At 38.3% G+C, this 27,403-nt stretch overlaps 1 protein-coding gene across 20 annotated transcripts in view; it reads left to right on the top strand.

The window, feature by feature from the left end:
• The window catches only part of LOC107696541 (CLIP-associating protein 2-like), a 50,699-nt gene extending 23,936 nt beyond the window's left edge, over nucleotides 1-26,763 (top strand). For 4 of the 20 annotated variants that reach the window (XM_016496908.1, XM_016496929.1, XM_016496928.1 and 1 more), the window contains 34 exons: nucleotides 1,377-1,522; nucleotides 1,787-1,922; nucleotides 2,008-2,078; nucleotides 2,848-2,907; nucleotides 3,005-3,082; nucleotides 3,155-3,322; nucleotides 3,423-3,460; nucleotides 3,742-3,906; nucleotides 3,963-3,983; nucleotides 4,583-4,687; nucleotides 5,312-5,338; nucleotides 5,894-5,920; nucleotides 7,000-7,167; nucleotides 7,398-7,439; nucleotides 9,542-9,649; nucleotides 10,776-10,838; nucleotides 11,356-11,462; nucleotides 13,974-13,997; nucleotides 14,125-14,372; nucleotides 14,494-14,557; nucleotides 15,315-15,371; nucleotides 16,118-16,120; nucleotides 17,146-17,309; nucleotides 17,414-17,492; nucleotides 20,160-20,303; nucleotides 20,457-20,600; nucleotides 22,126-22,232; nucleotides 22,412-22,559; nucleotides 23,728-23,926; nucleotides 24,024-24,217; nucleotides 24,314-24,442; nucleotides 24,552-24,758; nucleotides 25,628-25,744; nucleotides 25,868-26,763. In XM_016496908.1, coding sequence (XP_016352394.1) covers nucleotides 1,377-1,522; nucleotides 1,787-1,922; nucleotides 2,008-2,078; nucleotides 2,848-2,907; nucleotides 3,005-3,082; nucleotides 3,155-3,322; nucleotides 3,423-3,460; nucleotides 3,742-3,906; nucleotides 3,963-3,983; nucleotides 4,583-4,687; nucleotides 5,312-5,338; nucleotides 5,894-5,920; nucleotides 7,000-7,167; nucleotides 7,398-7,439; nucleotides 9,542-9,649; nucleotides 10,776-10,838; nucleotides 11,356-11,462; nucleotides 13,974-13,997; nucleotides 14,125-14,372; nucleotides 14,494-14,557; nucleotides 15,315-15,371; nucleotides 16,118-16,120; nucleotides 17,146-17,309; nucleotides 17,414-17,492; nucleotides 20,160-20,303; nucleotides 20,457-20,600; nucleotides 22,126-22,232; nucleotides 22,412-22,559; nucleotides 23,728-23,926; nucleotides 24,024-24,217; nucleotides 24,314-24,442; nucleotides 24,552-24,758; nucleotides 25,628-25,744; nucleotides 25,868-25,957 — 3,648 coding nt within the window. In that variant the 3' untranslated portion in view covers nucleotides 25,958-26,763. The remainder of the gene's footprint in view (nucleotides 1-1,376; nucleotides 1,523-1,786; nucleotides 1,923-2,007; nucleotides 2,079-2,847; nucleotides 2,908-3,004; nucleotides 3,083-3,154; nucleotides 3,323-3,422; nucleotides 3,461-3,741; nucleotides 3,907-3,962; nucleotides 3,984-4,582; nucleotides 4,688-5,311; nucleotides 5,339-5,893; nucleotides 5,921-6,999; nucleotides 7,168-7,397; nucleotides 7,440-9,541; nucleotides 9,650-10,775; nucleotides 10,839-11,355; nucleotides 11,463-13,973; nucleotides 13,998-14,124; nucleotides 14,373-14,493; nucleotides 14,558-15,314; nucleotides 15,372-16,117; nucleotides 16,121-17,145; nucleotides 17,310-17,413; nucleotides 17,493-20,159; nucleotides 20,304-20,456; nucleotides 20,601-22,125; nucleotides 22,233-22,411; nucleotides 22,560-23,727; nucleotides 23,927-24,023; nucleotides 24,218-24,313; nucleotides 24,443-24,551; nucleotides 24,759-25,627; nucleotides 25,745-25,867) is intronic. The other 16 variants (XM_016496909.1, XM_016496912.1, XM_016496916.1 and 13 more) reach the window with 16 other exon arrangements.
• The last annotated feature ends 640 nt before the right edge of the window (nucleotides 26,764-27,403 follow it).

Genomic DNA, 27,403 nt, shown 5'->3' with positions numbered 1-27,403 from the left:
TAATGTTAGCATGTAGAACACGGGAGCGGCTCCGGTGGAGACTGGATCTAAAACATTCAGATGACACACAGCTCGTTTCTCCGTCACTGCAGTTACTGAAACCACACATGAAAACACGCAACACACAGTAAACAGCAGCAGAGCGGCTCTCTCTCGCACGGTATGACGTGACAGACAACCAGTTGTCCAGTGCTGTTCCGTTCACACAGCGCGGGTTTTCCAAAAATGCAGTTGTCATGCCTGAAAATAACCGTACTGTGTGTGAACGTAACCGTATTAAGGACTCAAATACAGGACTGACAACCGTATTCTGCTGCTGTGTGAACGTGGCCACAGTTACACCTAGTAGTGTGGATACAGCATCACGCCAAACCACATTTGCAGTTACTAATGCCATGGTTTAAAAAATTTGCTTTTTATAGTTATCCTTTATGAATTGATCAGTTTAACTAATATGACAGTTACCGAGATAAAGGAAGTCAGTTTGACTGGTCATGTGATCTCAACATGGTGGCCCACGTGAGAGGACCTGCTCTATGTGAAATAAAACTGTTTTCATTTAGGTTACTGATTTGACTGGAGTCTCCATCTATGTTTTATTGATTTCTTTTTATTTAAAAGTTTTTAATGAGGAAAGAGTAAACAATTCTTCACTCAAAATTTTTCTGCTCTCTTTAACATCGCGATGAACTGGAAGTAGTGACAGATCTTTTCTTCCGTATTGTGATGCACATCCAAGTGTAATGGATTATTACAAAAAATGTAGGATGGAGACTTGGTTCTATTCAGTGGTTGTTGATTGGATTTTGAGATGTTGCCATTGCACTCAAAAATTAATGCAAGCTTGTAGTGAATTGTGGAGGGGCTGGGTTTAAGTGGACTAAATGATTGGAGAGGTTCTGTATGCATTACTAGAAGTTTATGAAATTTTGATAAATCATTACTAGGCCAAAAAAAAAAAAGAGAAATATATGCATGGATGAATTGTTCACAATAAGATCTATAATATGCAATTACAAAATAGGGTAAATTTTGGTTTCAAGCAGACTTAAGCACATCGACATTATGTCTCCATATTCCATTTACAAGTAGCTGAATTTGTTTCCCGAACAAATATTTGTTGAAATGTGGTGGTATTAGTGTTTCCCATGAGAATGTCAAAGTTCAAGAGGTGATGATTGGGATGCACCAGACCTAGAGTTTTCTTTGTGACCATATATGGTTTGTTTACACTTCATGTTTTAAACCTCTATTCAACATTTTATGGAAATGTAAGGAGTTTCCTGGCTTTTGTGTAGTTTTGCTTCTGCATTTCCATTCATTTGTGACAAACCCTCTTTGATGTGGTCTTGTTCCTTCTCTCTCTCACTCCACAGCTAAAGAAAGTCCGATCTCTGCTGGTTGCCGGGGCAGCAGACTATGATTGTTTCTTCCAGCACCTGCGTCTGTTGGATGGCGCATTTAAGCTGTCGGCAAAAGACCTGCGTTCCCAGGTGGTGCGGGAGGCTTGCATCACGGTGGCGTGAGTGTCTAATTGACATCTTAAACAATGTGAACTCGAGTCTCTGGCACTAGAACATTTTATGTGCATAGTATGCAGATTATTGAGATCTGTTTTCCATCAGCCACTTAATTAAGTGCTGGAGACAAGGAGGTGACAAGCTTTTAGAGCAAAGCAATTCCCATTTCCAGTCAAATGATTTTTGATTTGTGTGTTCTTGCAGTTGCTTTTTGTTCATTGTAAAGAACACCAATTTATTGTGTCATTATGTTGGTGTCTTTGCAGGCATCTTTCCACGCTATTAGGGAATAAGTTTGATCATGGTGCAGAGGCCATTGTTCCAGTGCTCTTCAATCTTATCCCTAACTGTGCCAAAGTGATGTCCACATCTGGCACAGCAGCCATACGCATCATCATACGGGTGAGAAACCGTGGTCTGCGTGAGTTCATTGTGTCTGCACTGTGTCTGTGTGTGTGTGTTTGACTGTATGTTTTTGTATTTTCAGCACACTCATGTTCCACGTCTAATTCCTCTCATCACTAGTAACTGCACGACAAAGTCTGTGGCCGTCCGGAGGTGAGATGTTAAAACTACTTCAACACACTATAGCTGGGATAAAACGGAGGGCGAGCGATTGGATTTACTTTTTTTAATTGACTTTTGTCTGTGTGTAAACCCTGACACGTTTTTCCCAGGATTCTTTGATGAATTCGAAAGCTCAAAAGAACAGCATTTTTTTTTAATAATGTAAAAAACTTAACTGGCACTTTTGATCTTTTCTTTAATGCAAGAAGTAAAACCTGAATGAATATTCATGAAAAATCAAGAATGATCAAAACTTTAATAATTTTTTTCCCCAGTGATTGTTTCTCACTACTAGCTTAAATAATTTTTTCTATGTACGAATATTACAGTACATAATAATATAGAGCAACAATTATTATTTTTTCTCTTTTTACTAAACATTTTACAACATGTCCCCATATAAGATAAACAAACAAATAACTAAAGCAGTGTTCAACCCTTTTAATTGAAATGGGCAGTTTGAAAGAACTGATTAATGGAAATGAGTCCAACGTCCCAACTCTTTTGCTAATGAAGATTCATACTTTCGAGTCAGGAATCTAGTCTGCTGGTGCAGTCTTTAAGAGATGTAACTGGCTAAATAAAAAGCACATTATGATGTTGTTTAATTTTAAGATTAAGATTTCCAACAAATTAATATTGCAGTCTTTATAAATATATTGAATTTATCTCCCAGCCCTCCTGAGCCCTTGCCAAGTTTACAGACCTGTGTGAGCACATTCATTGCTGAATTCTCTTTCTTCCTCTCTCTGTCTGTCAGGCGCTGTTATGAGTTCTTGGATCTTCTGCTGCAGGAATGGCAGACTCACTCTCTGGAGAGGTACCACTTCAGCGCAGACTAAACTACAGCTGCCTTGCCTACTGGTGTTGAAAGGCCAAAACTGCACCATATAACTGCTCTTTCCTCTGTGTCTCAGGCATGTGGCTGTGTTGATGGACAGTATTAAGAAGGGAATCAAAGATGCAGACTCAGAGGCTCGAGTGGAGGCCAGGAAGTGAGTGCCATCCTCAAATTACTTAATGTATTTTGTTGTTGTTTTTTTTTCTCTGATGTTGCTCTCTCTCAGGGCATACTGGGGGTTGCGGGCTCATTTCCCTGGGGAGGCGGAGTCTCTGTATAACTCATTAGAATCGTCCTATCAGAAGACACTTCAGTCGTATCTAAAGAGCTCTGGCAGTGTGGCGTCCCTGCCACAGTCGGATCGCTCGTCCTCCAGTTCGCAAGAAAGCCTTAAGTAAGAATATCTTACTCACCCTCATCTAACTACACCAGAGATCACCAGTAAACAGTGAATTTGAATAGGAGCTCTGTTTTTTCCCCTCTCTTTTTCACAGTCGGCCGCTGTCAAAGTGGTCAGCTGCTCCAGGCAGAGGTGAGATCCTTAGTGTGTGTGTGTGTGTACATGTCTTTGAATATGGGTAATTGATGCCTGTCATGTTCAGTGACTTTCTAAAAATGTATTTGTATATAAAAATGTTATTATTGAATTGAGGAAAAAGTCAAAGGTACAAGTATTCAATACATAAAAATTCTAAAGGAATTTTCAAAATATAAATGTGAATATATATATATGTTTACTTTTAGTTTCCACTTTTCATGCTTCATTTAAATAAATTTTGCTTACATATTTTGTTTGTGTGTTTGTTATTTTAGTGCCTGCCAGTTCAAAATCATCAGGATCTCCAGGCTCTTTGCAGCGTTCCCGCAGCGATGTGGATGTCAACGCAGCCGCCGGTGCTAAAGCCAGACACAGCGGACAGGCTGGAGTGGCGGGCCGAGTCACGACAGGCCTGGCCCCTGGATCATATGCATCTCTCGGTAGGAGCCAAATAAAGTTCATGCACAGTTTTACCAGGTTTTATTAACTCGTGAATATGATGCCTCTGATAAGGATGGTAAGATCATCTGCCGTTTGCTCATCCATTATTCTTCACCTTCTCTTTCCCCCTTCTATTGGCCTTCCTTTCTGCTCATGTAACTCATGCTTTCCTACTGTTTGTCTTTGAATCGTTCAGGATTTTTTGGGTGATTTATATATGTCTCTCATCTATATTGAATTATGCTTGGTAAACAGTTGTTTGCTTTTTGTTGTAGTTATTTCAGTGCTTTGTAGACATAATAGGGAACCTGATCCTCTCAAACATAGTGGGTGGAGCTCTTTGTGTGTGATGTAGTGCTGTTGCCGTCTGCTGGTGGCGTGTGGTATTGAAAGAATATGACTCATCTGCCTTTCAGCTTGTGGTTGTGCCAAGTTGAATTGCTTCATTAAAAATCTCCCTTACTGATCTGATCCTCTCCTCTTATTCTGTCTATTCTGTCCCATCGTCTTTCCTTTAACTCAGTCATTAATATGTTTCCTCAATCACAGGTCTGGCCCAAGTGGGTGATTGTGGAGGGCCAGCGAAACACTCTGGAAATCTCTTTCACTTCTCAGTCATTTCTTGGTGTTTTTATGATTGGCCTGAGGTCTTACAGCATGTTTGTTTTTCTCCAGGGCGACTACGGACTAAGCAGACTTTATCAACTGCATCTAGTGTAGGGAGCAGTCAGGTCGACTCAAGAGGGCGGACCAGATCAAAGATGGTGTCTCAGTCACAACGTAAGTACCTACTGAAGCATGAAGTATGTTCACACATTCTACATCTACAGTGAAGTAGCACAAATATACTAGATAAATATTATATACTATTACTTACACACATCTTAAGTTATCGTTTTGCTCACGTATCACACCATAAACACACTGTATTAACATAACACTGCTCTCATGTTAATTGAATAGTCTGTAAATGTCTGTAAGTACAAAATACTGTATTGACTGCAAACTCCCAAAAATGATCCATTCACAATTTTTATACTGAGTCATTCCTATTATGCAGTAAATTTTTTCAGGATTCTCTTATGAATGCAAAGTTTAAATGCACCGCATTTAATTGAAATATAAATCTTTTGTAACATTATAAATATTTTTACTGTCACTTTTGATCAATTTAATGCATCCCTGCTGAATAAAAGTATTAGTTTATTTTTAAAAAGACTCAATGCTAATTTTATACACACATGGTAAGCATACCGTGAAACATGACTGGAAACAGTCTTCGCACCACGTGCTGTAACACACATTGCCAACTGCATGTGTGAGTGTGTACGTAAAAGATTATCAGGAGTCATCCTGCTCTAAGGATGTAACCCACGGCTCCTCCAACTGTTTCTGTGCCTCTAGGTTCCGACGATTCTGATTGCACGCCAGGTACCCTCATCTGACATGTGGGCGAGTGTGTTTAGTTCATGCAAACGTGTGTGAGCGTTTGTGAGCGAGCAAGCGTTTATATGTCTTGAGTGGCCTGCATGCTGTGTGGTCTTCACTTGGGTGTGATGGTATCAGTCCATTTCTGCCTGCAGGCGTGTAGAAACACAAACTCTCAGACACATCAGTTTAGTGGTGAATGTTGGGCAGCCTGGGCTGCTTAAACATATTGAGAGTATTGATGGAACTAAAGCAGTGGCAAACACAACCATGATGTTTTTTCATCTTTTGTGTGCCTTCATGGTGATGTTGTGGCGTCTTATCAGTTCCAATGGTGTTGCAGGGCTTTTTGAATCTATGTGCGCGTCTCATACTAATGTTTTCATTTGCAGGCTGATGATTTTATTAATTTGTGCGGTGTGTGCATCAAAACAACACATTGACTGCATGTTTTACCCCATAATGCATTTGTATTTGTTTAATATGCTGTTCCTCCTCCCACCCAATGGGTCTTTTGGACCCGCCCCACTTCCTAATCCTTCCCCCTCATTGGCTCAGGATCACAGTCTGCTACCCCTGTTGGTGGTAAGATTTTCAGCATATTTCCCCTGTCACTCATTCACTTAGTCCAGTCAATCCCATCCTGTGGGCCTCCAACTTCTATTCTTACATCTTCCCTTGTCCTGGTTCACGGAAAAAAAACATGGGTTTTCCCATCAGCCCCCACTCTCTTCACTGCATGGAGGGTGTGTCGCTTGGATTATTTTGTTTGGTGTTTTTTCTCTCTCTCTTTCTTCAAACCTGTGAATAATTTGTTAAACCTCACATTAAGGCTGGGCGGTATGGCGGTATATATCGATCGTTTGGTACAGATTCTGCTTCTACTATGAATCTGCTACACAGATCCCTGTAATCCTCCTTTAAATAAAAAACTTTGGTATTATGTAATGTGAAGCTGTTTTGGTACTGATTAATTTGTGTGGCATGAATTCTCTTACCTTTTTGTTTTGTGTCCATCAAGGTAAATAAAATAAAATGTTCCTTTCCTTTCTTTTTGAAAGCATTTAAGCCACTAAATTATCGAAAAATAGACTTGGTACATAGTTGTGTTACAAATAAAATATATTTACTTGAATTTTCAGCAAATATAATTATTGTGAGATGTGTATTACCGTGACACAAGATTTTAGTCATATCGCCCACCCCTACTTCACATGTCACTGAGTGGGGAAATTTAAAGATTTTGTCACTGGTGTGTCAAAGTGCAGTTGTGAGCATGTTCAGTTGTGTTTGTGTAGAGTTTGTAGTCATAGAAACATTTTCACTTGTTCACTAGGGAAACCTCATTTTTCCCTTTTTGTCTCGAACACATCAGAATCACAGCACTAGCACTTTTATGTCAAACTGTTTACTGTATCTGTGATTATTGTAATGTAAATTATTGTTGTCTGGATAAACAACAAAAATGTCAGTATAGCTATGAGTATTAGTTTGTTGATGACATTTGAGTTTGGCTTTAGTGGACAGTCTGTATTTTGTGTTATTTAATATATATAATTCTGTTTGTGTGTGCATATAAAGGCATTTATCGGTAGGATGATGTAAATTTTCAGAGGTCTGTCAGGCTCACAAAATGTCTGTCTTTTTGTTTTCTATGTTTACAGCGGGTTCTCGCTCGGGTTCCCCAGGCCGGGTTTTGACCAGCACAGCTCTGAGCACACTCAGTACAGGAGTTCAGCGTGTGAGTGCAGCACCAGGCTCCCACCGTCGCAGCCGGATCCCACGCAGTCAAGGCTGCAGTCGAGACTCCAGCCCCACGCGCCTGTCTGTTGGTAAGCACTGACTTCTATCTGTGGTCTTCTATTGTGATGATCTACTCAGTTATTTTCTTTCTGATGAATAAAATATCTTCTTCATCAATGAGTGTCCATTGAATCTGTTGTGGCATAATATGCAAAAGTGTTGCAAGTGTACATTGGCTGTGAGACTGTGACTGTAGGCCTTCACATAAACGGGTGATAATGTTCTTACCAAAACTGAAATTTTTTTCTTTCAATCAAAGCTCCTTCAAACATCAGCCACATCTACAATGGATCAAAAGGAGGTATGTTTTGTTTTGTTTTAGTTTTTTTTTTTTGCCTTGGTCTCCGCCAGCCATCCCATAATGATAATCCATCTGCCTGTCTGAGCTGGTGCTGTCATCCTAATGGTGTTTCATGCTGGAAGTTGTGCTTTGTTGCATGTAACACGCTGCTTTGGGAAAGCAGAACATGCCGTCACATTAACCTACTGGGTCTTCCCTTGTCTGCTGTGATGTTAAACCCCACAGCTTGGTGCTGCTCTTTGCAAAGTGAATGAATGAATGAATGAAGTACATCTCATGAATGCAGATGAACATTGAACATTGGTTGAGAGGCAGTATACAAAAGGAAAGATCTAGACCTGCCACCTCCCATTTATTAAGGGTGTATTCACACCAGGAAAGTCCGCTAGTTCACTTGCTTTGGTCCGGACCAAATATAATGTTGATTTTTTTTTTGTTAGGTACAGTTCGTTTTCACAATGCCCTTTTTTGCAAGTGAACCAGAAATTGTAAACACAACCACACGTGTGCTAAGGTCATCCATTCACTGGATAGAAATTCTCAAGCAGAGAAAAACAGGAAGTGCCAAAACAGGCTAATCATGGAGATCTTTCGTAGTGCAATTTTTATTTATTTTATGTTATCAGATACTAACGCAATATGAAGAAACTTATAAGCATCATATGAGACAATGTCATACGATGTTGTAATTACGACTTGCCGAAAATAAAATCTACAGATATAAAATACTTAAAGCATATCACAATGTTAGTTTAAACATTTAACCTATATAAATGTGCGCTATTAGGTGCATATCCAATCGTTTGTGCGGAGAGTGGAAGCTGAAGAGCGCTTCAGGACATCAGTGGAAACAAATTAAATACACCGTCATTTTTGCTCATAAAGGTAAGAATAATACATCGTTCGGAACTGTAAAGGGTCTATTTTTATTTGTGTGCGCTCACAATATCAAGAAAACGTTGTGCTTTTGTAAAATAAAGAAAACAAATAGGATGCGCTTTCCGTCTCGGGTCTTGAACAGGAGCACTTCACAAAAATGCACCGAAACTCAGCGAATATTTTCTTTACAGACTTGATGAATATATTTATAGAAAGCTTTAAATGACTACAAAACGAAATAATTCAAATCCAAAACAGAAACTCTTATGTAATCCGTAAAGATGCATTTCTTTCTAAAGGCGCATCCAATGATGAGATGGCGAGTCAGGATCATCAACTTCATAGCGACACTGACTCATAAAACACTAGTTTATTAATAAATAATTCAAATATCTCCTTACTATTTTCCCCGAACATAGTCATGGTAATTTTTGCGGCAAGCTTTAGCCTATTTAGCGCGCTCACATCACGTTGCTGTGTGCCATGGTCACGAAAACTCATCATTTGCATGTGTTTTTAAGCGTTGTGGTTTAAAAACAAGTTATTTAAGCCATTGAAAAACAACAGCACTATATGCGCGAGCTGTCTGTTTCTGGGCGTGATTTCTGCAATTGGGTCGGATCGAGGTCGGGTCATATTCACACCTTAAACGTAACGTACCAGAGTTCGTTTGGAAGCGGACTGAGACCACCTCTTCAGCTGGGTCTCTGTACGTTTGTTTGGTCTGCACCAGAGTGTGATTGCTGTATTCACACCTGCCAAAAAGGTCCGCACCAAGAGGGGAGACGAACTTGAGTTCGATTCAATCGAGCCAAACAAGACAGGTGTGAATAACACCCTAACATTCACCCTTTAATTCTTAACCTTCTAATTGTTCTTCCCTTGTCAGTGAATGTTTGTTCTTTTCTAATCAATTCCTTTAATGTGGAATTTGTGCATGGATTCTAGAAATTAGTTCAAATATTGTTGTTTTTTTATGTTGTCTTTTTTCTGTGAGGTTCCTCAGGGCTTTGTATTGGGCCCTTTTTTTCCCCTCCTCAAAAAGTTAATAAATCTATTGTCATTTTGGTGCTTAGAAAAACTTTGTAATTGTTATAGTTTTTCCTTCTAAATTTCTCCTGCTTTGCTAGTTATACTGTTATACCTTTCAACGTCTCTGTTCTTCTTTATCTGTTTTTTTCTCTCTCTTCTTGTCGTGGTATGTTTTCTTGGGGGTGGGTTAGCAAGGGGTAGTCGTATACCACGGCCTAGTGTGAGTCAGGGCTGCAGTCGTGAAGCCAGCCGAGAGAGCAGCAGAGACACCAGCCCTGTGCGCTCCTTCACGCCGCTCGGTGAGTAACCACGGCAACCATTTCATCTACCAGGACCAATCAGCTTCAACTCAGCAGGAGCCTAAAATTATTAGACAAAATCATGCCATGTTGAACAGTGATACTTGTCCTCCTTCACTTCATTTGAAACTGGAAGTTGAGCTTTTGCACATTATGCTCTTTGCTGGACTCAGTTTGCGTCAACATTTTTGCAGCTACCAAACAGGAATGTTTGTACAGTGAAACAGCAATGCAAGCACACTTTAACATTGTATTACAAATATTTTTGAGTTTGAAAATCCCACACATGGTTCAGCTTGGTCAGGAAGCAATTTTCTCCTGGCCTTGTTTTTATTTATTTATTTATTTATTTATTATTCTTTTTTGGCTTCATCTTACATGGTGAACATTGCTGATGGATGCTGGCACAGGCTTCATCTGAGGTCTTTAAATACAGCACACCAGAGAAAAATGATATTAAAGGAAAAATTTCAGACAGGAAATATTAGGAAATAACAAATATAAAAAAAATGACAAATAAAATCAAAATTCAATGTTTTTTTTTCATAAAATTTTTTATTCACTTGTTGAATATCCTGTTTTGCACAGAAATGTCATATTGAGGAAGAAAATTGTTGACTTTACATAGGTACATAAGTATAAAGCAGTTTGACAGTTACATAAACGTGCAAAAGCTTTCCCAAAAATATTTCATTAAATTAAACATAGAGTCTGTCATTAATGGGGAAAAAAGAGTCAAAGCTGAAGCCCTCAGTGTGCCAAAAAACAGTTTATTTTTTCACATTTATTTTGAGATAAGAAAATTTAAGATAGAGATTCGCTGACAGTGATATTTTTGAGGTTAGGTATGACACATTTAAGTCACTTTCAGAAGAAACTTTTTTTGAGGGGTGCCCAGGTGAAAATATTCCTGCTGTTACGCAGGACACAAGCAGAACTGGACTAATACCCTTGAGCATTGACACTTGAAGTGTGTGAAATGTGTGTGTCACAATGGGGCGTGTGTGGTTGGTGATGGCACATTCTCACATTACTGCTAATTGGGAGTTTCTCTGATGAGCTCTAACACTGGCCTGGGTATTTACGCGTGTGTGTGCTTGTTTGCATTCTTGTGTGTGTGTTGCAGCATCCCGGCATTATTCGCGCTCAACTGGTGCTCTTCATGCCCCAGACGCCTTCGGGGCAGCAGGTGAACTGTCACCACAGCTGGCACAGGACTCTTACATTTTTTTTTTTTTTACTGTCACTTTTTTTATTGTCATTGTCACTTTTTGAATTTTCATCTCATCCTTCTGCTTGTTTCAGTTTAGCCTCCATCAGACCTGCATGCTTTTAAGTTTAGTCTTCATAATCGTTCCTCCCATTGCCTTGATAACAACCGTATTCAAGTAGATTCGTGTGAAACATCTTTCACAGTCACCTATGATTTTCTCTGAGTTTAACCCAAGTTTTTTATGTGTGTACTTGTTTTTGGATATGTTTTTTTTATTTATTTATTGATCCTATGGGCATTTGTGGTTAATTTTCATCAATGTTTTCAATGGTAATAATCATTTGTTTTTTGGTTTTCTAGTGTCAATATCCTTATTATTGGTGAATTGTGATTTCTCAGTATTGATAAGATCACTGCATGCAGTTTTTTGTTTTTGGAAATGTTTTATTCGTATTTGTGCATGTGTGTGTAAAATGTGTGATGTGTGTTGTAGGTTCTGGCTTGGGTATATCTCAGTCCAGTCATCTCTCATCCTCAGTTAGTGCCATGAGAGTGCTGAACACAGGATCAGATGTGGAGGAAGCCCTGGCAGATGCTCTGGTAAATATGCATATAGTCATATAGTCACGGAAACTCTCTTTACACCCCACTTACACACAAGTTTACATACCCTCTTTTATCAGACAATTACATACCCAGAATCTGATGTTTAGCCATTTTTAAGACAGTGACCCAAAACATATTGCCAAGGCAACAAAGGAGTGGCTCAAGAAGAAGCACATTAAGGTCATGGAGTTGCCTAGCCGGTCTCCAGACCTCAATCCTATAGAAAATCTGTAGAGGGAGCTGAAACTTAGAGTTGGCAAACGACAGCCAAGAAACCTTAAGGATTTAGAGAGGATCTGTAAAGAGGAATGAACCAAAATCCCTCCTGAGATGTGTGCAAACCTGGTGACCAACTACAAGAAAAGTCTTACCTCTGCGCTTGCCAACAAGGGTTTTGGTTCCTACCCATAATCATGGTTTTCTTGTTGCTGCTTCCCAGACTGTATCTCCAGCTGCTCCTAAACAAAAGTATGTTAGTTTTACAGCAATCAATAAATAATTTAAACTAGTAGAGTTAGGTGGCGACAAATGAACATCTTTTCTTATAAGCAACTCACTGAATCATTGACTCGACTGGTTCATTGTCAGTCAGGACCAAAAGAATGGAAGTGAACCATTTGTTTATTAAAGATTTGTTAAAACTAAAGTATAATTTGTGAATGAAAAGTCACAAGCACAAAAAGCATGTATGTGAAAAACACCATTAACAGCAATAACGAGCAAATTACACAATTTACAAGTCTGTCGCTTGAGAGGGAAAGCTGGAAATTATTAATCCCACATACACTAAACTTAATTTCCACAGCACCTGTCGAACTAAACAGTTTATACACTGGTTTATATTTAAGTTTAAGATATGGCTAGCATGAGCATCATGGATCAAGTGTGAGTGACAGGCAGTCAAACAAACTACGGTTGGAGTTTAAAGAATTTGAAAGTGATTGCTGTATAGTTTATCATGTTAAGCAGTTAAATTTCAAATAACTAAAAGGAAGGTATAACATTTTACCTCAGGATTTTACCTAAGACCGCCTGATATGGGAGACTGCTCGTGCACTAATTAACCAAACAGGGCATTTATTTATTAAATTCATTTAGAAAACCTACAAAAGTACAAAACACTACTCATCTAAAGTGACATTTAATGTTATGTCGGCAAAAACTATGAATAAAAGTAGTTTTATAGTGTTTACCTTTTCTGCTGTATCCATCAGCTGGAAGTTGACCGTTGCAGAACAAAATGATGCGCATGCGCACTTGTGCAGTACTCAGACAGTGTCATGTGCTGGTTTAAATGTTCACATTTGTATCATGCCCTCTTTCAATAAATCTGTTATTAACAAACATAAAATATCACCATTTGCTAAGCAAACTATTTGGTTGTTGTTTTGTCCTTCTGATGGAAAATATTTAATATATTGTATATATCTATATTTCAAATATAATAAATCATGCCATCATTTAAAATGTTTGATCAATTCAGAGTATTTCCCATATTATATCCAAATGGCATACATCTTAACACAGACAACACATGTAATGCAATAATCTGACAAGTTATCAGGAGACCAGCTGACCACGTCGCTACGACGTTCTCCACGGGACTAACTAGTGGCGTCTTTTGAGGTAGTGCCCATGGTGTTTCTGCAACTTTAGCCAAAATTCAAAAAAATGGAATGTTACCACAACGTCCTCATGACACTGTCATAAAGTCATGTCACGCTGACCAAATGACGACCAACTGGCGACGTTGTCACAAAAGACCCAGAGCAAAAGTGACAGGGCATGATCGCCACGTCTCGTTCCCTCATTTCAGGGAACCGAGATTTTGTCAGTAATCATAGATGTTCCCTTTCAATATCAGTCTCTCAACGTTGTGTCATACTGACGCTATGGGGGATGTAGTCCAAACATACCATGTTACAATGAGGGGTGCCCAGCACTAGTTAATAGCCCTAGTCAGAACATCCCTCAAGGGGAATAACTGTATTCAAAAGTCAACCACTGCAGCAATTGCACCGCAACACATGACTTGTTATGTATATATATATATATATATATATATATATATGTATATATATCATTTAGAAGTTTAAGGTCAGTAAGTTTTTTGTTATGAAAAACATTCATTTTATTCAGGAAGAATTAACTAAATTGATCATATTTTAAATTGTAATAGTATTTCACAATAGTGCTGTTTTACTTTTGATCAGATAAATTCAGCCTTGGTGAGAATAAGAATACTACTTTCAAAAAGATTTTTTTTTTAATCCTACCAATCCTAACATTTTGTGTAAATATATGGGATTTAATATGGTGTAGGGATGTCAAAAGTGGAATATCCATGCCATTTTTTTTCATCCAAAAACATTTTGCAAAGGGTATGCAAACTTTTGGATAAAACTGTACTCCCAAAATTAACATAACCATTGTATTGTGTGCTAAATGTCCTAGATGTCTGTCTTTAACTCATGCTTTAACCTTTGGCTTTATTAATGCTGCCAGCTATTAGGAGATATGCGGGGCAAGGTTAGTCTGTCTGGCTTTCTGCATTAAGCTGACGTTAAACTTAAACAATTTTTCTTTCTTCAAGTTGTCTTAGTGTTTACTTTATACCTAAAATGCTAATTTGAATCTCATTTGATGTTTTTCTAAGCAGAAGAAACCAGCTAGGCGGCGGTATGACACCTATGGGATGTACTCGGATGATGATGCAAATAGCGATGCCTCCAGTGCATGTTCAGAGCGTTCGTACAGCTCCCGGAATGGCAGTATTCCAACATATATGCGGCAGACTGAAGATGTGGCTGAAGTGCTCAATCGCTGTGCCTCTGCCAACTGGTCTGAGAGAAAAGAGGGGCTGATGGGATTGCAGGCATTGCTGAAAAACCAACGAACTCTCAGGTAACCCATTAAGGCACACAATAAAGTGTAATTATAGTTTTTCACATTCCAGCTTTACTAAATTGGCAGATTCATGTTCAATGCAAGTGTTTAGTTTATTCTTTCTTTCTATCTGTTTCAGCCGTGTTGAGCTGAAGAGGTTGTGCGAAATTTTTACCAGGATGTTTGCAGACCCACACAGCAAGGTACCCTCGCATTTCGCTTTCAAACATGCTCCAGAACACACTTACACCACACACACACTTCTGCAGTCATAAACCAGCATGAACTCTTGCATCACTTGACCGTATCGGATTCTGCCTCACCCACAGCCCGTATTCTTGCCACAAACACACAGATCCACACTCTCAGGCATGTGCAGTGCACACTAACTCGGGGGATGAGGACCGTGGCTAATCGCATGGTTTGGTCTGACTGGATTTCTGATTTCAGACAGTTCACTCATCTTTTTTCAACCACTGCAACGCCCGCCCAAACTTCCTCCGTAGCTTTCCTCCCTTTCTTGCTTGCACTCACGCATACACATACTGGGACTGTCACAATTCCCGAAAAATTGAAGAACATCTTAAAATCTAAATTTCATGCCAATCTTTGGCCATTAGGAAGAACATGATAAAATGAGAATGCTCAAATTTCAATATAGCCTTGTAGGATTTCAGTATAAGCGTTGATGTTTTAGGTATCTTTTCTATATAAATTTAAATACTTCTTAAAATGAAAATTAATATGATACAAAAATTTGTGGAACATCACGTTAAACTATTGTGAGCCCAGTCCTACACGCACACAGACTAACCCGCGTTTGAGGTGTCTCTCTTTCTCCACTCATAACGTTTTCCTGGAACCTCCTCCTGCCGTTCTCTATCTTGTCGGGTAGGCTGTAGCTCCGCCCCATTTATCTGATTGCTGGGCTCATGGCCCGCCCCTCTTTCTGATTTGCAGCGTGATTCCAGAGGCTTCGGCACGGCAGAATCCGGTATCAGTTCTGCCTCTTTTAAGGTACAGAAGTCATTCTCACACTCCTGTCCTCCAGCACAATCACATTCAACAGCCACTCGAGCTGTTCTTCAGGGGTCTGGAAAAACCTGGATCCTTTTATGTGGATAATTAAAAGTGTGGATATATAATTTACAAATTTTTCATACCATTTTTTCCCCCCTTTTTTATATTGGTCTATAATGGTCTTGTTTTAATGGTGTGCTTTATTTCTCATTTCTACTGTTTGAACTATTTCACAGAATAAATTCCATAAAGGGTTAGTTCATCATAAAATGAAAATTGTGTCACCATTTGCTCACCCTCATGTTGTTCCAAACCCATAGGAAATGTGTTCATCTTTGGAGCACAAATGAAGATATTTTTTATGAAATCTGAGAGATTTCTGTCCCTCCATTGAAAGTCTGTTCACCCAAAACTCTGATGCTTCAAAACTTTCATAAAGAGATCAAAAAAGTAAGAGAGCAATTTAATCCAAGTCTTCTGAAGAGACATGATCACTTTATATTTATATATAAAACTATCGTAACTATTGATAACAATATAATTTTTAAGGGTTTGGAACGATGTGAGGGTGAGTAAATATTGACAGAATTTTCATTTTGAACTTAAATTTAAATTTAATGCATTTATTCATTTTTGTGTCGTTTCAAAAATGGTCCTGCAAATGGTCAGTTTTCATGTGTTTTTACGGACATTCACCAGTGTGTTTGTTTCTTTTCATGCCTTACCATGTGGTGGAACTGTAGAGAGTAAGTTTGGTTGACTTGTGCAAATGTTTTTGTTTTTTTGTTTTTTGACTGCTTGTTTGTCTTTGTGCAATGCCTATATCCAGAAACTGTGAGATGCTGCTCTAATAAATAGCTGGAAAGCATTTATTCAGTTTTTGGCTGTTTGGGACTGAGCACTAACAGGGCTATCTACTTCACTAATGTACTAATCCGTAACAAAATAGGATGATGAAAATGTGACATCTAACAAATGAGAAATATGTTTTTGATCCTGCCATTAATCTGTGGCTTTGCTGTTAACTAATCAAGAATATCTAAAAAGTGTCTATATTGTAAACATTATCAGTAATTAGGTTGTTTGATCTTTCACAATATTAGTTGTAAAGTAACAATTAGCATGCAGTTTTAATTCTACGTGGTATTTGTTTTTAAATCATCTGAAATTCCCAAGTAGGTAAATAACTAAGTAGTGCCGTTATCACCAAAATAAACTGCAGACTGAATCATAGTGTGCCATTTGAAAAACTTTGATTCTCTTTCATTCAGACTAAAACAAAAGTTTGAAAATCAGATCACGTAGAGAATTCTCAAATATTGTGTAACAATTGATTTCTGCTTCCTTTCGATTTCCCCATATTTCTGTATTTTATATTACTTCCCTACATCGCTATTAATTATATAGAGACAATCATGATGACCATGTATCATTTGTGCGGTTTCGATTGACTTTATATGAAAAGTGGGGTATCTTTACAAACTGATGCTATTCATTTGGAGACTCAAATCAGAATTAGTATTACGTTTTTTTTAAGAATTTTATATCTTGCATATCACAGTTTTAGATGAAGCTGGTTGATGGCATTGGCACTGCTTAGACATTTTCCTACTGGGAGATAAAAACATTGCACCATTAACTCTAACAAATGAACAACAAAGGTCCTCTGACTGAATGAGATGAATGCATGTATCAAAACGAATTATTTTTGTGGTCGTGTTTTGGTTGTTAATTTAACTGCTGTTGTATTTTGCTGATGGTGTTTGTACAGGTGTTCAGCATGTTTTTGGAGACGCTGGTGGACTTCATTGCAGTTCATAAGGAGGATCTGCAGGACTGGCTCTTTGTGCTGCTCACACAGCTGCTGAAGAAAATGGGAGCGGATCTGCTCGGCTCAGTACAAGCCAAAGTACAGAAAGCCCTAGATGTCACAAGGTATGTTATATGAAAAGCCATTATTTCTGCCATGCTCTGATATCAATTGTCCACAGATTTTGGTGCTCAAGTATAATTTGTTAATTTCTTGTGTCTTTCCCCAGAGAATCTTTTCCGAATGATCTGCAGTTCACTATCCTAATGAGATTCACAGTTGACCAAACACAGACTCCCAACTTAAAGGTAAGTGCTTTTTTAGTGACTCTTTATCTTCTCACACTGTGTGGATGAGCGACTAAGATTGATAGTGTCCTGCAACATGCTGGTATTAGAGAATGTAAGATTGTGGCTGCCAGGTCTTGCTTAAGTGCTTGTTTAGGAGTTTCTACAGGATGTCATGCGCTGGGTCAGTGTACTTGGGTTGTTGTTATCCCTCCATAAAATCTCATGCAAGCCATAAGAACTTTGCCTTAAATAAGAATCTCCAACCTCTACCTCACAGTGTTTCCTGAATCTGAAGAGCCACCATTTAAGATGTTGTTGCATTGTTAATTCATTGTCAAATTTGTGAACAAATCACCATTTTACAATACAAAAAAAGCACATTTGTGTTTTATTTATAGGGTGCCAATGTATTTTTTTTATTATTTATATAGTATTATAGTATTTCTTAATATTTCAAATTAGCATTTATTTTTATATTTTCAGCTTTCAGTTATTTATTCAGTTATTTCAGTTTTCGTTTTAATGCTTTACCTTATTTAATGCTTAAACTAACTTAGTTTCAAGTTAGCTGGAAAGGGAACAATATATTTTTTTTACTATTTTTGTATTTATTAATATTTTGAATTGTTTTTTTATCTTCAGTTTGTCATTTTCATGTATTTTTTCATTAGTTTTTCTTTATGTATTTCTATTTTGTTTTATTGGTTTTTTTGTTTGAGTAATTTCAGTGCTTCAACTTACAATTCATTATTTCAGTTAGATTCTAAGGCATCTTTTTACAATTTCCTTTAGGTTTTTAAGTTTGTTTTTCATCTATTATTTTATTTCAGCTTTATTTGAATTCCCTAAAAATTATTTGTAATAGTTTTAGTTCAAAACTACAACACTGTAGGTTGCTGACTTTACAGTGTTAGATGACGGCAAAGGTAGTCTAAATGTAAAATTAAAAGTGACATGAACAATTAAATTTACAGTGTTGGCCAATATTGTAAAAAAAAATGCATATCTGAGATTTAATATAAAAAACATGTTGAAAAATATTATTTATTTGTGTTGTTTTCTTTGGCTGCAGTGATAAAATCCTGTAGGGAACACTTTCCTACACCAATCCCATAACCACATTTGCCATGTCCACACATGCAAAGACCCACCTTCCCTCTAACCAAACCATCTCCCCTTCATCTGCCTCTCATTCAACATCTTTTTTCAGCATTATTACTTAATTCCCTCTGTCCCTCCCCTTATCTGCGTGTCTGTCTGGGGCTTCCTTTCATTGATGTGCTCTCCCTCTCTCTCTCTGAAGCCGGGGAAAAGGCGCTGTTGCTGGTACGGGGGCGGGGCTATAGAATTGCTTCCCCTCAGAAAGCGACGGCATGCTTGCACACTGCAGGAAAATATCCAAGTGTGGAACCAAGCAGTACAGGTCAGTGAGAGACAGGGGAAGCAATTCTATAACGTGCAGCTCCCACAACTAAAATCCCTCAGCTGAGCTAGCTCAACTTAAATCCCGCCAAATCCAGTTTCAGATGTAACGGACAGTAAGAGAAGTTACTCACTGAATCCTCTTCCGCAGAAATTCACAGATAGATCCACAGATTTCCACTCATAATTTACAACTTGTGAGCCCTGCCCACTGCATGTATGTCTATTTTGAAAATGCTTTAGTGGCAAGTTAGTGTGTGGTATTCAAAATAACGTTTTCCCCTCTAGTCAACCTACACTACTGTTTAAAAGTTTGGGGTCAGTAAGATTTTTGTTAATACTTTTATTTAAGGACACATTCAATTGATCAAAAGTGACAGTAAAGACAGATAACAAATATTTTTATTTAAAATAAATGCTGTTTTTTTTTACTTTGTATTTATCAAAGAACCTTAATATCACAGTATCCACAAAAATGTTAAGCACCATGACTGTTTTCAACATTGATAGTAATAAGAAATGTTTCTTAATCACCAAATCAGCATATTTGAATGAGTTCTGAAGGATCATGTGACACTGAAGACTGGAGTTAATGACTGCTGAAAATTCAGCTTGACCATCACAGGAATAATTCACTTTTAAAATATATTCAAATAGAAAACAGCTATTTTAAATTGTAATAATATTTTACTTTTTTTACTGTATTTTTGATTAATTAAATTCAGCCTATGGGAGTAATAGAGACTTAAAAAAATTACAGAATTGGGGGAGGGGGGCTTTTTTGAGCCTAGTTATTACCTTAATTAGTCAGTCTTGACAGAAGTAGGCTGTTTTATTAAAGGCATGATGTTCAAGAGAGTGGGACATCAGTGAAAAAGAGCAGGACACAACCCGCTGGCAACACTAATACACTTGAGACACAAGCTTTTTGTCTTTGAAATGCTGTGCTGAGCCCAATCACACCCGTCATGCTCACTCCAACTTCCCCCTGCTGTCTTGCTTCATTTCATGGATTTAAGAATAGCTGTGAATGTGTGAATTGGTGTGCTTGTCTGTAACTGATGGACTGCAGAGTTGACGGTGCTTTGATTCTGACTGTGGAGAAGTTTGATTGAAGGAGGGTTTTGTGATTGAGGAAAAATTTAAATTAAAAATACTTTTTTGAAGTAAAACTTTTGGAGTGAATGTTACTGTTGTCTTGAATGACATAATATGCCGTAGTTGAGTTTATTGCACAGTTGTAACACAAGGATAATGTTTCAGGTGAAGGTGGCCATTTTGAAGTACATAGAAACACTGACCCTACAAATGGAGCCACAGGATTTTGTCAACTCGAGCGAAACCAGACTGGCAGTGTCGCGTATCATTACGTGGACCTCCGAACCCAAGAGCTCTGACGTCAGAAAGGTATAAGACATTTGTGCTTATTACATGAATGATATTTCAAATGTTTCTGCTTTTTCAGCTTGACAATGTGAGCTCTGTTTATTTGTAGTTTGTTTTAAAATCCTTTGGTGGTGTGGATTAGTTTGAAGGTCTAATTATGTTCTTCAATTGCAGGCAGCACAGTCAGTGTTGATCTCGCTATTCCAGCTGAACACACCAGAGTTTACAATGCTTCTAGCTGCACTGCCTAAAACCTTTCAAGATGGAGCCACCAAATTGTTGCAGAACCACCTACGTAACACTGGCAACACAGCCCAGGTGAAAAATGCATTACTAATGTAGTGACACACATCCACCAAGAATTTTACATGGATTGCTCATAAACATGCTAAAATAATGTGAAATGTGCTAGAAGTGTCATTGTCCTGTAAAAAATCTTTTTAAATGAATGCAAAGTCATTAAGCTATTAGTATTATTACAATTATTATTAAATACTTAATGAATTATATAAATGATTAAAATAAATATTAAAGAGTTGATTTCATTTTTATAATTTAAATAATACAATAATATTTAGAATAATAATAATTTTTTATTATTTGCATTTTCATTTATCCCATCAGCCAATTGTCGTTGTTTTTTTTTGCATTGGACTTGTCAGACAAATCACATTCAAAAATCTGATCAAATTTTCATGCTAAAGATTGTTTTGCGTAAATTAGGGGTGGCACGATACCATTTTTTCAGAACCGATCCCGATCCGATACCAAAAGTTCTGAGTATCGGACAATACCGATACCGATCCGATACCAGCAGTTTTGTTTTTTTTTTTCTTCCCCTATACCTCAGTGCGTGTCGACCGGATCATCACTCTTTTGTGTATTACACACAATATACTAAATATAGACAACTTCATTATAAAGAAAAATAACAAATTAAAAAATATATAAATATATGCAATAAATTAAATACATTTCTTATACATTTATAGCACAGTAATGAGGCAGCAACATATGATAGATAAGACAGAACAAGAAAGGCTATTAACAATCTTTCATTGCGCAAAAGTATTATAACATGAAAGGGCTCCAATACAGAGCGGCACAAAGCGATTATCCCGTGTGCAAAATGATGCGCTTGAAGCAACACGGAGTCACAGCGCGCAGCATAGAGAAGTTCAAAGCACAAAGGGAAGAGATTCTAATGCGTAGTGTATTAAATCTGTGCATTAGTTTATTGAGCCTTTTCTTTTAACAGTTTTAAATTTGAGTTACTGTGCGTGTGAAGAACAATTCATAGTGCTCTGTACTCCAGTGTAGTGATCTCTAACAGACACCCGGTAGAAAGTAACATGATTTATTATTATTATAAACTCCAGCAAGATAAAGTCCTTTTATGCAAAACCACTGATGTTTATCTACAGATCAAGTATAATAATAGGAACATTGTTTCATCCTAGAGAGAGTTTCGTCGTCTTGACTGTCGTAACCGAACGAGGATGACTGACAGCTGCAGCGGAGAGAAGAGTTTAGAGAACTTTAATTTAATGACTTAAATATTCATCTGTACCTCACATTAAACTATGGAACGGTCTCAGAACACTTGAAATATAGTGCACGGAAACTTCATGGTGCTTTATAATGTTTTTGTGCCTTTCGTGGGGCTTAACAATAACACAGAATAGTATACGCACTATATAGGATTTTAATCGGTCTCGTCTGACCGATACAGCAGAAAATGCCAGTATCGGAGCGATATCGGATCGGCGCACCCCTAGCGTAAATGTTTAAGAATCACTTCTGAACCACTTTTCTGTCAGCACTGAAAAAAAGTTTATTGCAGGCTCCAACGGGAAGCCCGCTCACCCGACACACTCCAAGATCACCAGCCAGTTGGTCGAGCCCTTTAACCTCCCCTACCAACACATCACAAAACACACCATCACCAAGGTATGCCACTGGATCACAAACTACAAACATGGACAAAGATTCACTTCACAAATGCTGTCATTTGAGTTGTGTAATTGTTTGCTCAGAATTTCTCTGTGGCTAATGTCCAATGTCATTTTGTGTGTGTGTGTGTGTGTGTGTGTGTGTGTGTGTGTGCGCGTGCGCGCGCGCGTGTGCAGTGCATTTGATTACGATACCGAAAACATGAACTCTGAGGAGATCTACAGCTCCCTGAGAGGAGTCAGTCAGGCCATCCAGAACTTTAGCGTCCGCAGCCAGGAGGACATGACTGAGCCACCGCGAAAAAGAGATGGAGATGGTGAAGAGGTAAGACAGACAAAACAAGTAAGAGATGATGCAGTCAACGAGTGCTGACAAAATAAATTAAAGCTGAATAGAAATGTAAAAGAAAACGAATAAAAAATAACATTTTTAAAAGCTAAGATCTTTTTAAATCAAAGAAATTAGGCTATAAATATTACTATTTGTATTATTAAATTAACTCTTCCCCCGCCAGCATTTTTGAAAAAAGTTAACTTACATACAGCACGCGTGAGACTGAGACACTGCCATTTGTCAAAGAACCATGGAGAAAGACGAACGAACAGAACAGAACAGAACAGAAGGATCCACAAAGGATTCAGTTTTCTAAAGGGTTGTTAGCTCTTTCCCCGCCAGCATTTTTTTAAAAAGTTGCCAGCCACCGCCAGCGATTTTGATGATTTTCACTAAAATTTGATGGCCTCCAGAATATTTTACTGTATGAATATTTGAATATGCAATACACCAAAATAAAGATCAGACCCTCTACTTTTAAACAAAAAAAAAAATCTTATTTTATTCTAGCTTAAAGCATTCAACATTTGAATATAGGTAGGTTTCATAAAAAATTCTTAATTTTGAGCAAAAAGGTGAGAAAATCACATTTTTTTTAATCAAAAACTACATCTGGATAATATTCAGTACGAATTTATATGCGGTCTATTGCTGATGATCGCATTATTTTTCATATGCATCTGTTTACATAAGAGATCGCTAGTTTCTCCGTCCTGTTCACGTGTGTTTTTGTTCGGGAGGTTTTGTACTCATTCAGAAGATGCATAATAACGCCCTCGAGTGTATAACAGTGAAAATACGGAAAGCCGTAAAAACTCGTCTTTTGCGGGGAAGCGTTTTCTTGTAAAAGACGAGAATACTACTAAATTATATAATTTTTAGTATTATAGTATTATTACAAGAGTAATTTATTTTTGATTGGTTTAATTTATATAATTTAAATACTCATACAATTTTGATTATTGTTGTTGTTATTATTATTGTTATTATATAGATCACAGAGTGATATGAAAGCACAGTTAAGCACTCATTATATAAAACCATTTTTGAATTTTCATCATTGAGATTGACCTATTAGAATCAAGTATTCCAGAGAGCCGTGTAATAAGACTGTAACACTGATGTGTGGAATTTGTGTCATGAATGTGTCTCTGTGCAGGGTGGTGATCAACCCACAGACTCTGGTCGGACGGCGCTGGATAACAAGACCTCTCTGCTAAATACTATGCCGCTCCTCTCCTCGAGTCCCCGCCCAACTAGGGAATACCAGCCAGTCAGCTACTCTGACTCCTTCAGCTCCTCCCCTTTTAATAAAAGCCTGAAAGATGCAGACCAAGATGCTGAGTCCTTCACTGATGGTAATGCACTCCCATAGCTATTTGTAGCTGCTTTGTGAAGTGTGTACATGTAAGCAGGTGTGTGGGTCTGACTTCCTTTCTGCTGGTGGTGTTACAGACAGTGGTGTGGACCAGTCTGAGGTGGTTGCTGAGCTCCTAAAGGAGCTCTCGAATCACAGCGAGCGAGTGGAAGAGAGGAAAGCTGCGCTGTGTGAGCTAATGCGGCTGATTAGAGAAACGCAACTGTATGTTTGGGACGAGCACTTCAAAACCATCCTCCTGCTGCTCCTAGAAACACTTGGGGATGGAGAGGTGCATGCAAACATACACTCACTGCTGTAAACACTCTCTAATATGAGTCATGAAGATGCATCTTATTTACTTGCTGATGTTTTTTTTTTCTCTCAGCATGTCATTCGGGCATTAGCACTGCGGGTGTTGAAGGAGATCCTAAACAGGCAGCCGTGGCGCTTTAAAAACTATGCTGAACTCACCATTATGAAGACCCTGGAAGCACATAAAGATCCACACAAAGAGGTCTGGGGTCCTTGACATGCAAAAGATCATGAATCACTTTAGACCAACAACCTAAACTAAAGCACAAATCTAAACCTAAGCACAAAATGTCCTTTTTTCTCTTTATTAGGTGGTACGGGCTGCAGAAGAGGCAGCGTCTGTGTTGGCGACCTCAATAAGTCCCGATCAGTGTATTAAGGTGTTGTGCCCCATCATCCAATCGGCAGATTACCCCATCAACCTGGCTGCCATCAAGATGCTCACCAAAGTCATTGACCGGCTACCCAAAGAGGGTCTCCTTCAAATGCTCCCTGAGATCGTCCCTGGGCTCATTCAGGTAAATACTGTATTTTATATAAACTAAGTTTGGGGTCAGTAAACAGAGTTTCCTGAAATACTTACTCAGTGGCACCACAACGCCACTACTGAATCTATAGTGCAAAACAGACAGCATAATCAGTGTAATCTGATTACAGAACAAATGATTTTTTTGCACTGGTTCATTTTATTGAATCAAAAAGTACAACACAACTAGTGTGGTCCGACTCTTGTTCCCTTTTTGTGATTTAGAACTAATCGGTCAGAAGAGTCCTTTTTTTTTATTATTTAAACACAGCTTTCAACTGTGAGACTAAAAGGGATAGTTCACCCAAAATTGTATTATTTATTGCTTTTCTTCTGTGGAACATAAAAGAAAATATTTTGAGAATGCCTCAGTGTTTATTGTCCATACAGTGGAAATCAGTGGTCACCAAAACTTGTTGGTTACCAGCATTCTTCAGAATACCTTCTTTTGTGTTCTGTTAAAGAAAGAAAGTCATACAGGTTTTGAATGACATGATGCTGAGTAATAGTGACAGAATTTTAATTTTTGGGTGAACTATCCCTTTAAAATCAGTGTACATTACCATTAAGGAATCTGACATTTTGAAATTCTGAACCAGAATTTTTCAATTATTCACCATTCCTAATTATATAGAAAAATATTTTTATGTTCCAGTTAATGACTTTCCATACTTTTGTTGAATGGTATGTCAGGACACAGATCTAGATGCTGTAGAACCTTGATAGTTCACTTCACTACGTGTTATTTAACCTCCCTTTGACACCCCCTAGTGGACATATTTAGGAAACAAACAAAATACATTGACTTACCCTAATATTAAGCATCTGTGTATGGTAAAGGTTTTTGCTCTCCTTTGTTAGGGTTATGATAACTCTGAGAGCAGTGTACGAAAGGCGTGTGTATTTTGCCTTGTGGCCGTCTATGCTGTCATTGGAGAGGATCTGAAACCTCACCTCAGCCAGCTGTCTGGCAGCAAGGTGAGCCGTTTCCTCTTGCAAAACCTCTTTCCCTTTTCCTCTTTACTCATCATCTTGCTGTCTGTCGGTTTTATATTTCAAAACATTTATAATCTATAACATGTACATTCTGTCTTTTCCCAGCTGAAACTGTTGAATTTGTATATAAAGCGAGCTCAGAGCGGCTCCGGCGGAAGTGACCAGTCTTCAGATGTGGGAGGGCAGGGCCTGTAGCCATGCTGTCACCATTCAGAACTACAGCATTCTCTTAGTGCAGGGGGACCCTTGCTGGATTTTTAACTCACATGCATAAACAAACACCTACACACGCTTGCCTACAAGTACACAAAGCCGCATGCACCTACACTGCTGGACACCCTTCTCCGGCCCCACACACCTTCCAGTGGGACATGCGGCAAGGAGCAGCATCGGACTGAAACTCTTCCTCCAAACTAGGATCACCGTCACTCCGTGTGCATGGCTGAGAAACCACTATCTGTGGCACAGATGGTGGACTGCTGATGTAGTTTTGTTGCCTTGTCAATAAGAAGATCATGCGTGCGTGCGTGCGTGCGTGCGTGCGTGTGTGTGTGTGTCAGATGGGGAGGGTGGAAATCCAGCAGAAAGGGGGATGTTGTGGGTGTCATTTGGTGCAACATGGAAATCATTTCTTTTTATCAAAGAGCTTTTGAGAAACTCAGATTTTTAAGATGAAGTTCAAAACTTCTTGGTCTGAGCGACGTGTCATTAACGTTCCTAATTGCTCACTATCGATTATAATTAACAGTCATATCATTTCATAACAGTGAGCGGTTGGTCCAGCTTGCTCTATTATAAGGCATTCTTTGCTTGGCTTTATGCATGTCATGAATAAAACTGAACCTTTTTATCTGGTTGCGTACATGGCTAAATGAGCCCACGCGTCAGTCGTCCTGCACACCCAAGATTCTCATCGCAGTGAGGCCACATGTGATACCACACCACATAGGCAATATGTATATATATATATATATATATATATATATATATATATATATATACCATAACAAAGGAATATTCAAAAAGATCTTATGTCCTGAGGGCGTGTGGATTCTTTTAAGTAGCATAGTGTCATTCTTCTCTGATGGGAAATTTGTAGAAATGTATTTACGCACCTAAATGCCGCAACTGTCTTTCTTTCCTGTAGTGTCGGTCTTTCTCCCACCGTGAGGAAGTTCTCTTTCTTCCCGCTGCATTTCTAGAACTGTGCTAACGATAAAATTAAAATAAAGAAAATGTACAGTAATGAACTAACTGTCTCCTTGTTATTTTTCTAAATGCCACCTCTGTACCTGGAAAAAAAAGACAACAAATTACTTGTGATTTAAAGGGATAATTTTTTAAGATGAAGTTCAAAACTTCTTGGTCTGAGCGACGTGTCATTAACGTTCCTAATTGCTCACTATCGATTATAATTAACAGTCATATCATTTCATAACAGTGAGCGGTTGGTCCAGCTTGCTCTATTATAAGGCATTCTTTGCTTGGCTTTATGCATGTCATGAATAAAACTGAACCTTTTTATCTGGTTGCGTACATGGCTAAATGAGCCCACGCGTCAGTCGTCCTGCACACCCAAGATTCTCATCGCAGTGAGGCCACATGTGATACCACACCACATAGGCAATATGTATCTATATA

The sequence above is a fragment of the Sinocyclocheilus anshuiensis genome, unplaced genomic scaffold, assembly GCF_001515605.1.
Source record: "Sinocyclocheilus anshuiensis isolate Anshui unplaced genomic scaffold, SAMN03320099.WGS_v1.1 scaffold590, whole genome shotgun sequence".
Classification (NCBI taxonomy): domain Eukaryota; kingdom Metazoa; phylum Chordata; class Actinopteri; order Cypriniformes; family Cyprinidae; genus Sinocyclocheilus; species Sinocyclocheilus anshuiensis.
Note: the sequence above shows the minus strand (reverse complement) of the source record. Positions and strands in the feature narration are given on the sequence as shown.